Source organism: Rhinolophus ferrumequinum, chromosome 12 (genome assembly GCF_004115265.2).
Source record: "Rhinolophus ferrumequinum isolate MPI-CBG mRhiFer1 chromosome 12, mRhiFer1_v1.p, whole genome shotgun sequence".
Lineage (NCBI taxonomy): Eukaryota > Metazoa > Chordata > Mammalia > Chiroptera > Rhinolophidae > Rhinolophus > Rhinolophus ferrumequinum.
Genome location: NC_046295.1, coordinates 63,837,270 through 63,850,559, shown reverse-complemented (window position 1 = coordinate 63,850,559; position 13,290 = coordinate 63,837,270). Strand labels below are relative to the sequence as shown.

At 37.7% G+C, this 13,290-nt stretch overlaps 1 protein-coding gene across 6 annotated transcripts in view; it reads left to right on the top strand.

Annotated features, from left to right (window-relative positions):
* ECPAS (Ecm29 proteasome adaptor and scaffold) overlaps positions 1 to 13,290 on the top strand; it is a 101,846-nt gene that overhangs the window by 53,683 nt on the left and 34,873 nt on the right. For all 6 annotated transcript variants that reach the window (XM_033122597.1, XM_033122599.1, XM_033122596.1 and 3 more), the window contains 9 exons: positions 968 to 1,071; positions 1,476 to 1,599; positions 2,672 to 2,752; positions 4,111 to 4,333; positions 4,766 to 4,857; positions 6,529 to 6,663; positions 8,686 to 8,848; positions 9,276 to 9,448; positions 11,782 to 11,883. In XM_033122597.1, the coding sequence (XP_032978488.1) occupies positions 968 to 1,071; positions 1,476 to 1,599; positions 2,672 to 2,752; positions 4,111 to 4,333; positions 4,766 to 4,857; positions 6,529 to 6,663; positions 8,686 to 8,848; positions 9,276 to 9,448; positions 11,782 to 11,883 (1,197 nt within the window). The remainder of the gene's footprint in view (positions 1 to 967; positions 1,072 to 1,475; positions 1,600 to 2,671; positions 2,753 to 4,110; positions 4,334 to 4,765; positions 4,858 to 6,528; positions 6,664 to 8,685; positions 8,849 to 9,275; positions 9,449 to 11,781; positions 11,884 to 13,290) is intronic.

Genomic DNA, 13,290 nt, shown 5'->3' with positions numbered 1-13,290 from the left:
TCATTAGAATAGAATACTTGAAAGCTTTTCTAGGTAGCCTGACAAGGAAGAGTGATGCTTGTATAATGCATGAAGGTGCTAGTTATATTTGTGTAGGTCAAATCATGTAACAATATTACCAAGTCAAAGGTCATTTATTTCTTTTCTCAGACTACATTTAAGGCAACCAGACCTTAAGCTAAATTATATACACTATCCTTAATAGCGTTGCTCTTTAAAGTAACTCAAGGAATGCTAAAGAGCAAGAATACCTGAATGAAAGGGGCAGTGTATATTTCTTAGTTTCATTCATCTCACTTATGTTGTGACTGGAGCAATGACCGAGGGGGATGATACATGAGAATAAAGCTTCAGCATCAAATAGATTCTGCTTTTCTGGTTGAACTTTGTGTTCACAGATTATTAGTCTAGTTAAGTTAATTGAATACATTTATGTAGTTGAAACTTTGCTTTCAAGTCAGTTTTAATTTTAAAGCTAATCTGGAAAAGTTGGGGGTATTTTGCTTCAAATTTGTAGGGATTCCAAGTAAGATCTGTGTGTTCTCTACAAAACATCTGAATTTCACTCACGTGACTGAGAGTTTGAGAGTTGGGGAAACAGAGGTGGCGCCAGAAACTGTCCCAGTGATCTCGGTCTCAAGGTTGGGCAGAGGATGTGCATGGACAGAGAGTTTCTCTGGCTGTGGTCTTTGTGGGTTTTCTTGCTTTACTTGGAGGGTCCTCTTAGATCATAAAAGTACTTTTTAACTAATATCACTGTCCAACGACTTTTAAACAACATGATTAAAGATCTTGATCAAGTGATTTGTCTTAATTTTATTTAGACATTTATTGAAATAGCAACTTAAATTTTGATTGTTTACAATTAAGATGTCTTATCTTGACTGAAATGAGTTGTTGGTAATTTTTAAAAAAATCTGTGTGTTTTTTTTGTGTGTGTGTGTGTCTGTGTTTATGTGTCAAATAGCCTGAAGTTCAAGTTCGACAAGTGGCTGTGAAATTTGCCAGCACCGTGTTTCCCTCAGATCATATACCTTCCAGATATTTGCTCTTATTAGCTGCAGGAGATCCGTAAGTTTCAAAAGGTGTTAATTTGAATTTGAGTTCATTTAAAATTTAACTAAAATTTATGTTGTTTGTAATGTTGGTCTATGGAATTTAGAAGCAATTTATTAAAGAGTTAAAAGTATGGCCCTTGATATGAATAGACCTGTAGTCATAGCTTGTCTTTTTTTAACCTATGGGTAAAATTCAAAGATGCAAGCCACATGACTCTTTAAATCTCATGAAATTTCCACAAAGAAGTAATTTCTTACAATGTATATTATGGCTCTTTGCTTAGATAGCCACGGATATATTTTTAAGACATTTTCTCAGAGCCCCAGCTGCCAAATAAAATGGTTGTTCTTAAACTTCATATGATCGTTCTCCAATTGGTGAAATTCATTTTTTATTCTCGTTTGTCTTTCTGAAAGACGGGAAGAAGTTCATGGAGAAGCACAACGAGTACTAAGGTGTCTTCCTGGTAAAAACAGAAAAGAAAGTGCTTCTAAGCAGATGCCTTCTTTCCCAGAAATGGTATATTATATCCAAGAAAAGGTATGGCATTTAACTTCAGATGATTAGTTTGAGTTATATAATGGATGATGAAAATAAACATACATGTTTAAGTGACACATTTAAAATGTTATCACTAAATGTTGAATAGTATTAGGTTGCTGCAAAAGTAATTGCGGTTTTTGCAGTTATTTTTAACTTTTTAAACCTCAATTACTTCTGCACCAACCTAATAGTAAAGTTTCTAACAATGTTAATATTTACAATAAGCAGAAGGTACAAAATGAGGAGAAAAATATAATTCTTTATGTAATTGATCTGTTTTGCCCAAATCTGAATTGCTTACAATTCCTTTTATGTTCTTCAACAGTTTGGCTGTGTTTAAAATTTTCCCCTTTGGTAGGACATGCTTAAAAATACTTTTATTTCCCTTTTATTTTTAAAGGCATTATTTAGGGCACCATAAGTTTAAGAATGCTTCAGGGAGCAGTTCACTTTTTTTCCACCTTCGTCATCTGCTTTTGCAAGTCTCCTGTTTTTGCACAGTGTTCTGCGCTGGTAGATCAGACAGAGTATTGGCAGTTGTGACCCCCAGCCTGGATCCTGTCTCACTTTTTACATCGGTGTTTCTTTGAGTACGCTGGGGGATAGATACCTTACTGCCTTCCACCTGTACTGGTGCTCCTAGCTTTCTGCTCATAAACATCTTAACTGGGTAGGAGTTCAGTACTAAGCAGCTGTGATTCTCTTCTCTATAGCGTAGTTATATTTGTGGTCAGAGGATGCTTTTGTGCTCATATTTTCCTCTTGCCTCCATTATTAATAAAAATAACTGGCACGCAGTGGCCTGCGGTGACTGTGTCGGTGGGTGCCTCAAGTAGGTTTATTCTTTTTAAACAAGCCAGTAAAACGATGCAGAAGAAAAGGTAATACATCTGTCATTTAGGGTTTGAGGAACATAAACAATCAGCATGATCAATGGAAAAATTTTTTTGACTAGAAAAAATAGTAGCAAACAATAACATAGCTAGAAGTACAGTTATTTTGAATCGAGGAGGGGCACCTGTGCTCCATTTTTCAGTAATTGTGTTTGTTTGGGGCTTATTTCTGTTAGGCTTCCCATCGAATGAAAACTCCAGCCAAGTACATGACTGGGACCACTGTCCTTCCGTTTAACCCAGCAGCCTTTGGAGAGGTAGGACTGGCATACATTTTTATCTTTCTCTAAAGATTCTAAAATATTTACAGTGTCACATCCAAAGAGATGTCTGTGAATTTTTTGTGTTCTAGATAAATCATGTTGTGGTGTCATTGTTCTTTACCAGGTTATTTATTACAAGAACAGTATTTGGTATTATTTTAATTTATAGTGGAGTCTTTAAATTTATCTCAGTGAGATTGAAAAGAAGTAGATGCTCTGCATTGATTGTTGTTGGGATTTTGCAGCAAATTAGATTTGAATTTCCAAGCCAGCAATGTCGTGGCGTGGAATTAACCCCTGGTCATTTGCAAAAGATGAAAGCATTCACAGATTCTATAAAGTGGGAGAGTGAAGAAAGGTTTTATTAAAATTAGGGCAGAGAGGGAATGCCCATGGCAGTGTCCAAAGATGAGGGCTGCCTCAGGTGGTAAGGAGAGAAACACTGGTGGGGCTGTGGGGGGTGTGGGGGAGTCGCCTGGGCAGAGTCCAGAGCCTGAGAGTGGACAGCTGCACCTCACTTCAGGTTACCTTTTTTTTGTGTCGGAAAAGGGGAGTTGATCAGGCAGGTTTGAGGGCTGACATCCTTCCTGGGGTCCGGTCTGTTTGAAGACGATGTTATCTCCGGACTTGGACTCGGCCATCGAGGTCTGGGACTTTAATGCATCACCAGTAAAAAACTGCATGAAGTTATAAATTGGATTCCAGTGTCCGGGTGCCTGAGGATTAAGAAATTGCTCTTTCCCAGGTTAGGATGTTATTAATTAACGAGGTACGGGTATCCTTGAGAAAGGGAACAGGTTCTTCAGTTAATCAGTGAGGGGAGAAACAAAGAGAAAAAAGATGAATATCAGGATGGATCAAACTGCAAACAAAGTCTAATTACAGGTGGCTGAGTAGAGAACTATGCAGTGAGTCAAACTGCAAACTAGCTAAGTTTAACTGTTATTAATTTACTGAATTTCACTCTTATAAACAATATATTGAGGTTGTTTGGGTCATCTAGTTTTTGAAAGTTGGCGAGAGATCCATTTATCACATTTACCAAGGGAAATTCTATTGTTTAGGTCACTGACTTGCATTACTTAAATGAGAAGAGAGAATCTTGTTCAGAGCGAGTGAGAATACTCACAATGTAATTACTGCCTGTCCTATGTTAGCTATCCAGAAAGTGCTTCCAGAGGACTCCTTAGTAACCAGTTTATATCAGGGGTTTTTATGTCTTTGTATCTACTCTTGTTTAGATGATTTGAACCCATTTTCTTAAATTCTTGTGCTACAGAAATTGTCACTTTAAAGAATATTCTCCCACGTTGATTTTTGAGAAACGTATCTGGTGTTCTTTCTGTTTTTAGATAGTTCTGTACTTACGCATGTGCCTAGCTCACAGTGCGGGAGTGGTGCCCACCTCTCAGAGTTTGGCTGATATGCAAGATCACGCCCCTGCCATTGGACGCTATATACGGACTTTAATGTCAGGCAACCAAGCGACATCCTCCTCTTCTTCCAAGAGTGGAGAAACCAACCCTGTTCAGATCTACATTGGCCTGCTGCAGCAGCTGCTAGCGGGTGTTGGAGGTAGGAGGTCGTGATGCTGAGGACAGATACTAAAGCACTTAAGCAAAAATCTACCATTAAACTCAGTTGAGAATTTGAAGCAAAATTATTTTATCTCTTCGCTACTGTAACTGCACATTAGCCTTTGTTTCTTTTCTAAACTTATCTGATTCATCCTTGATAAACTGTTTATCTTTTCAGAAAGAAATGGTATTAATAGATAATATATTTTTACTTTGGAAGTGGGTGTGAAGAACAGGGCATCTTTTTATAGATGAGTAGTCTGTAAATTTTCTGTAGTGAAGCACACACTGTATTTAGGTTTGTTTTTGTTTTGTACAACTGGGGAATGCTTCCTAAAATGGTAGCCTTATACTTTAAAGGAATTTAGTGGTCTCTGTAAGTGTATAACGTCTCTTGAAATTAAATGGTTCTGAATTCTTTCTTATTTAGGTTTGCCAGTCATGTACTGTCTCTTGGAAGCTGTCTCAGTGTATCCGGAAAAGTTGGCTACCAAATTTGTAGACAAAACAGAATGGATAAAGGTATATTCTGTGCATATTGCTCTTTGATTCTGTATATTTAAACATCAGCCTTATGATTTTGTCTTCCTACCAGTGTTCCTATGACCTGTTCTGCCTTTAGGTCATTTTGAGAGCTCATCATCAAACGCTTACTGAGCCCATGTAGGTCAGTATATCGCAATGATCCATCTAGTGAGAGGGAGACGAATTGAGAGTCAGATGAGAAAAATATAATTATTTTTCTGTTTTAAAAGTTTAATAGATTTGTATAGTTTTAAAAAAAAAGTAAAATGTCTCCTTTCCGTAACTGTCTCCCACTTACGCAAATCCCCCAACTTCTTGCACCTTCCTCTCTCACCTGTCGTATATATTTAGGTCATTACTTATTCATATCTGGTGTATCTTCTTGAGTTTACTTATGCATGTATACATACGCAAGAAAAAAATAGTTTTTTATTTTTCTTTTACACGAAAGGTATCAGTTTTCACACTGTTTTATACCTTCTTTCAGTTACTATAAGAACGTGGAGGTATTCCTATATAACTGCAGAGAGAGCATCCTCTTAGTTTGAACAGTTTCATTGTTTTCCATTGTATGAATGTGCCATAATTTAGTTAACTGATGGTCATTTAGGGTACTACTGGTCTGCTGCAATGAGCAATTCATCATTTTGAATATGAGGAAGTATATTTTTTTAGATGGACTTCCTGGAAGTGTAACTGAGGACACGTGCTTTTCCAATTTTGATAAGTAGTGCACATCCTCCATCGAGTGGTACCATTTACGCTCCCACCAGCCACGTGGGAGAGTGGGAGCGTGTTCTTGTCCCGTGGTCACACCAAAAGGATGCTCGGTTTAGCAAGTAAAAATACAGGCTGCTCAGTTAAATTTGAATTTCAGTTAAATAATGAATAATGTTTTTAGTACAGGTATGTCCCAGATAGTTTTATATATCTCTTGTGTTCCATAATGCAGGTTTTTTTTTTTTGAAAATGCTGCTTGAATCATGATAAAATGTCCAGATTATCTCTTTATGTGTGAAAACATGAATAACTTACCAAGAGGTGTGAGTTTTGCACTTTTCTGGAAAACCTGTCATGAAATTGCTTCTAGTTTAAAAGGGTTTTAATTCTTTGTGAATATTTGCTGATTTTAAAATGATGTGAGAGCTTTTGACTTTTGATCTTGTGGATTAGCGGCCTGTAAGCTAAGAATGGTTTTTACTTTTTTAAATGGTTGGAAAAAAAATCAAAGGGCGAATAACATTTCCTGACATGTGAGAATTAGTGTCCATAAAGTTTCACTGGAACACAGATACATCCATTTGTTTATCTATTGTCTGTGACTGCTTTTGCACATCAGTGGCAGAGTAGAATTGTGACAGAGACCACGTGGCTCAGAGAGCCTTTTTGACCCTTTGCAGAAAACATTTGTTGACCTCTGTTTTAGATCATCTGTGTATTAATTTCATTTGTCTTATACTTTGTATTTTTGATGAAAATGCACAGAAGATTTTGGTATATAATTCAATTTTTATTTTGCAGTTATAGCTTGTTGTGTTCTTTTCTCATGGATACCAATAGATTGAACAATATAATGTATCATTTATTCTTTTAATTTTAAATGTTAGATGTTATCAGCAGGAGGATGATTACATATCATGTATATTTTTCTCCTTCTACATTGCCCAGAGTCTGATGAATAGCAGTAAAGAAGAGATGCGTGAGCTGGCAGCGTTGTTTTATTCTGTGGTGGTCTCTACAGTGTCGGGAAATGAGTTGAAGTCAATGATAGAACAGCTTATAAAGACTACAAAAGATAATCATGTATGTTACCAGTTTAATCTTCATTCTTTTTTGTGGGAGATATTAGAATTTTACAAAAGCATCTAATACATTTTTAGTTTTTGTGTTTTCATTTGTAAAATGAACTTTTATGATTGTAAAGATTGAATGAGGTAGGTAATAATACGTTGAGTGAGTTCATGCAACCAATTTGAGTGTCTTGTGTTTGATAGGCACTGTGTTAGGTGTTAGATGCTCAGAAATAGTTCCTTTTTTCTTCCCCATCGCTTTCTTTATTGTTTTTTAATTTTTAAAATATACACCAATTTATTGTTTTACATGATGTAAAATACCTATATTGGGAAAAGAATTCATTTTCCAAAACTCAGTGAAACATCTGATACATGCCTAATGGTAGGTTGAGGAGTGAAAAAAGTGCCACTTGAAATGCGTTACCAGCAATTATGTGGCAATCTTAACCTCCTTACTTCAAAGACACAATATATTAACTATGTCCCTCTGGTTGTCCTTTGATTAAAGTGTGTTCTACTTTTTCTACTTCCCTTTGTCCTTCAACAATCACATTCTGCCATCTTACTCTGGTAATTAAAGTTGAGTTCAAGGAAAACTATCAACTTCCACATTATTCATTCTTTTCATCATTAGGTTCTGCCTTTTCCAATCTAGAGCTTGTGTGATCCACATAGCCAAATTTAAGGAATGTCCGCATCCCAGGTTTCCACACACATCCCAACACAATCTAGTATCATCTTCTTAGAGTTTGTTTACTAATTACTAATTGGAAAGATTCCTGTGCTGCTGTCATAAAAATGTGTACCACTTGTTTTTTAATTCAGTAAAACTATTTTTTCAAATGTGAAGCCAGGGGAAAGAAAGATGAAGCCAACGCTGGTCCCCCTGAGGAATTGTTTTGGAATAAAGCTTTAAGGCCTTACGCTCAATTCAAATTAATAGGCTACTGTCTTCTTCTGCCTTCATTAGCAAGAAACAAAAACACATAAAATAATATCTGCTATAATCAATAGTACTTTAGTCACATGAACTTTTGTTTAGGTTTACTTCCTTGCATCCTGAGAAAAACAGATATTTAGACACTAATTTATGATGATAAAATTTCATTTTACAAATGTAAAAATGAAGAAATGTCATTTGTAGCAAAAAATTCAAATTAAAATTTTCTGTGTTTCATTATGTAATTTCTGGACAGCAACAGCTGTAAGATTTTTTAAATGTAATTTATATCATCAGAGAATCTTGTTTTCTTGACAAAGGACCTTTTTAAAATTCCAAGGTCAGAGTACCACAAAATAATCAAATCTGCACATCATATGTGAAATCCTTCAACTATTATTGAAACATAAGTATAATTACTCCCAGGAAAAAAGATATTATCAGCAGAGAAAAGATGCTGCCCCAAGTCCTTTTGTTTTTCAAAACTGATGGACATGAGTGAGCTCTAATGTCATTATGTTTAGAAATGGCTTCATCCAGATCCAAGTGTGCACTCTTAACGTTCATTCCCCAGCTACGTCTGCCTATTGTTGTGCGCGCCCTATCAGAAAACACTGTCCGAACCATGTGCTTTCAAATATTTTATTACCTACCTCGGGCTTGGAGGTTTTAGCAATTAGAAATAAGATCTGTTTATTGTGTTTGGTTGGCAGTAGGGAGAAATGAAGCTTGAAAATTATGATAGTGCAGTTACGTAAGTGCTGTAAGCTAGAAGAAAGTTTGGGTGCTATAGGAACATGCAAGACAGTCACCTCATCCAGAGTTGGAGTGGGAGTGGGACTAGGGAATCTAAATCTTGAAGTGAATCACGACTCAGTTTAACTTCTTGGAATTATCTGTGTCAGAAAGTGAAAGTTTCTCTTGATCCCTAAGCCTGATTCACTAGCATCCAGGGGAACTTCAAACAGTCACGTTATTCTGTGGCCTTACGTTTTGTTGGAGAGATGATTAATAAACACACAGTGATTTCAATGCATTATTGCACATGGGAGAGAGAGACAGAAACATATGCCATTGTGTTGTTAAACTTAGAGCCCAGAGATACAGCACGGATCCTTGCTTGCATTGGGATTCACAGTAGGAAGATATCTGGCTAAAAAGAAAATGAGAATGGCAGAGCAACAAGACCTGGAGACAAATGCTGATTTCCTGCCTGAACAAGAGGAACTCATTCAGAGTGCCACAGAAACAATAGGTAATTAGTGTGTTCATGCTTACTTGGATGTTGCCATTTTTGAATTAGGTTAAAATTCAACATAGCATTTTAATTTTTTTTTTTTACAGCAGTGAACTTTAAATAAACTTTATTCAATGCTAAATAAATTCTGTGTTTTTAAGAACAATAAAAGTACTCTTTTTCTGCACATTTTTTTTCTGTATTTTTCTATATAACATGATTCTGTTATGGGAAAAACTTTAAACATTAAAAAAGGACACTACTCTATGCCCTGTTTCCATGGTTTTTATTGCTGAGTAAACGGTAACAAATTATCAACCAGAAGATACTGTAGGCTTTGATTTTGTTTTGCTGTTTTTAACAAAATCTTGAGGACATTGCTGGTTGCTTTGGCTTACAGTGGTCATAGTGTTTTATTCTCAGTTCTGTCTAAATGTGCTTACAGGATCGTTTCTGGACAGCACATCACCTCTGCTGGCAATTGCTGCCTGTACAGCCCTGGGTGAAATTGGCAGAAATGGTCCCCTCCCAGTTCCCAGTGAGGGGTCTGGCTTTACCAAATTACATCTTGTGGAAAGCTTACTAAATAGAATACCCTCTAGTAAAGAAACAAATAAGGCAAGTCTCTTCTTTTTTTCCGTCCCTTCTGAAATTCTTTCTATTTTTCTCTCTCTATATATGTATGTGTGTATGTATATGTGTATATACCGGGGGTGCCAAAAAAAATGTATACACATTTTAAGCGATGTTATCTATCAGTAAACAGTAGTTCGCTGTAATCAGAAGTGTCTGGACACTGCTGGTAACCACTTTGAGCACCTCTTGTAATTCCAGAAGTCAAAAATGACTTGTATTCATCTTTTGTTATTGGTATATATTGAGTATTACAATTAATACAGTTTTTTCCTTTCTTAAAATGTTTATACATTTTTTGGCTCCCTTTGTGTGTGCTTGTGTGTGTGAGACTGAGAGTGAGATTGAGCGTATGAGCAAAGACAATTGTAGTGAATAGATGGCATTGCAGCTGGAGGCAGGATTTAACGAGGAAAGGAATGATAAAATAAAGAGGAGGAAAGTCTAGGTGACTACCATGTTTCTCTGAAAATAAGATCTAGCCAGACAGTCAGCTCTACTGCATCTTTTGGAGCAAAAATTAATGTAAGACCCGGTATTATATTTATTATATTACATTATATTATATTACATAATTTGTTATATAGACCCGTTCTTATAGTAAAACAAGACTGGGTCTTATATTAATTTTTGCTTGAAAAGACACATTAGAGCTGATTGTCCGGCTAGGTCTTATTTTCAGGGAAACATGTGATTTGTTTAATCTTTTTTTTTTTTTTTTTTTTTAGATTTTATTGGGGAAGGGGAACAGGACTTTATTGGGGAACAGTGTGTACTTCCAGGACTTTTTTTTTTTCCAAGTCAAGTTGTCCTTCCAGTCTTAGTTGTGGAGGGTGCCGTTCAGCTTCAAGTTGTTGTCCTTTCCCGTCTTAGTTGTGGAGGGCGCAGCTCAGTTCCAGGTATAGTTGCCAGTTGCTAGTTGCAGGGGGCACAGCCCACCATCCCTTGTGGGAGTCGAAATGGACACGCTCCAACCAACTGAGCCATCCAGGAGCTCAGCGGCAGCTCAGCTCAAGGTGTCTGGTTCAATTTTAGTTGCTGGGGGCGCTGCCCACCATCCCTTGCAGGAGTCGAGGAATCGAACTGGCAACCTTTGTGGTTGAAAGGATGCGCTCCAACCAGCTGAGCCATTTGGGAGGCAGCTCAGCTCAAGGTGCCGTGTTCAATCTTAGTTGCAGGGGGTGGAACCCACCATCCCTTGCGGGACTTGAGGAATTGAACTGGCAACCTTGTGGTTGAGAGCCCACTGGTCCATGTGGGAATCGAACCAGCAGCCTTCGGAGTTAGGAGCATGGAGCTCTAACCGCCTGAGCCACCAGCCTGCTATTTGTTTAATTTTGAGTTAGGGGTGATTTGTGCATGACCTTTGTGTGTGTACCATTTGACCCAGTTACTCCAATTTAGGCTCATAACTATTAAGATTTGGGTAAAGTGTTAAATGCATCAGGTAGTTCTTTTGTCATGCAAAAGGTGGATAATAAAGTGTTAAATAATTTTATGATTTTTGTTACTTCAGATCAAATCTAAATTTTAACCTTCTATAGCCAGTTTGGTTTTAAGAAGTCTGGGCATTAGTAATCAGTGTGAGGGAAAGGACATTTATAGTTTTTTAGTTTTACATACAAATTTTTATAGACTTTTAAACGTTTTCTTTGTGGTCAGACCTCCTCAGTGTTGAAGTATGAGATGATTTAATGAGCAGAAAAATTATTTTATTACAAGCTTAATAAACATGTAATTCTTATTCTTGATCTAGCTGTTTAAAGATTTCTGAGAGGATCACACAGTGTAGTTTTCATTAATTATTGTTAATAATCATTACCAACCATTGTTGAGCACTTGTAATGTGCCAGGCACATGCTGGGTGCGTCACATAGATTAATTGAACCTTCCAGAAGGTCTAGTAAAGTAGGTGCAGTTGTCATCTGTGTTTTCCAGGTGAAGAAATAGTGTCACTGGTGAGGTAACTTGCCTAAGGTCACATACCTGTAAAGGCTACTAAAGTGGTCAGGTTGTGTGATTTGATCTTAGGTCCTGTGGGTCCAGAACCTACAGTTTGAAGGATAATACCTAATTAATTAAAGGCTTTTTTCTTCTTTTGCAGCTATGGACCCTTACTGGACTCAGTTTTATGTCTTTCTCCCTTCAGTGTCTTACAGACATAATTCTGTAAAGTTGGATACTTTAAAAAAAGCAAAACTATGCACTGCTGTGTTAGTTAGATGGACTGCCCTCCCTGTCATCTCATTTTGGAAACATTGTTCTGGGATAAAGCTGTGATATACTTTGTTTAACAAAAAAATTCTCTCTCCTTCCAGATGAAAGAACGAGCAATCCAAACACTGGGATATTTTCCAGTTGGGGATGGAGATTTTCCTCACCAGAAACTCCTCCTTCAAGGTCTGATGGATTCTGTGGAGGTATTTATATTGTTATCAGATTGTTAGTCATTCAAACAAAAGGCTTTTTTTTCTTTTTTAAGTTGGAATATTGCATGCTGTGAGATTTTAAATTTAACTTTTATTTATTCAGCAAGAACTTATTATGCCAGCCTTGGGCTCATCACCGTGGTGGGCATAGCATTGACTAAATCACTTATGTGGTAAAGTCTTTTTCTCATACACTTTGAGTAATGCACGGTGCAGTGTGGGTAGAAGGGGAACCCTACCCCGTCAGCTGGATGTGGGGTGTGGGTGCTGGTATTCTAGTTACTCTTGTGTCTGATGACTTAGCTTCTGTCTAGACCAGGGGTGTCCAAACTGTGGCCCATGATCCATTGTTAATTGGCCCGCAGCAAATTCCAAAAATATATTTAAATAAACCAGGTGAGGCAATACGTACTTTACCTCGAGTGAGTGGCCCGGCTATTTGTGTATTTTACCGCATATGGCCGTTGGTGAAAAACGTTGAAAAAAGTTTGGACACCCCTGGTCTAGATAAATGCCCAGTGTAGTGGAGGAGACCTGCCACTTGTCAGCTGCTGCCTGGTGTGATAAGTGTCTTAGCATATAGCCTGATCTAGCCCCTGATCCAGCCTTGATTGTCACTTACTCACATTTTTGTACTCCAGCCACTCTGTTCTCCTTTGCTCTGAGCTTTTTTTTTTTTTTAAGACTTTACTGGGGAAGGGGAACAGGACTTTATTGGGAAATGGTGTGTACTTCCAGGACTTTTTCCAAGTCAAGTTGTTGTCCTTTCAATCTTAGTTGTGGAGGGCGCAGCTTAGCTCCAGGTCCAGTTGCTGTTGTTAGTTGCAGGTGCACAGCCCACCATCCCTTGTGGGAGTCGAGGAATCGAAAAGGCAGCCTTATGGTTGAGAGCCCACTGGCCCATGTGGGAATCGAATCGGCAGCCTTCGGCGTTAGGAGCACGGAGCTCTAACCGCCTGAGCCACTGGGCTGGCCCTGCTCTGAGCTTTTGAAAAACCTAACTTCTTTTTCGGGTTGTTGCTGGGCCCCTTGAAAAGTCTTCTGTGTACTTTTAAACTAGATTCTTCAGTTATTTGTGCTGTCACGACTTTCTGTACTTTTTCTTCATAGCATTTATCACAGTGTCTGATTGTGCACTAGACTGAAGGCAAAGTCTGTTTTGCTCGCCATTATAAAACCAGTGCCCAGCAGTGTGATTGTTAATGGTAGGACCTCAAAAATACTGGTAGAGTAACTGAACCTGAACCTACATTTGTATATAATATAAAGCAGTAGAGTCACAAAAGAGGATACTTGTCTGGGAGAATTGGTGCAGACTTTTGGAGGTGAGGATGCCGCTGGGCCTTGAAGGATGGAAGGGAGGAGAGAGGAGAGTTGGGGCTGAGGACTAAGGCAGCT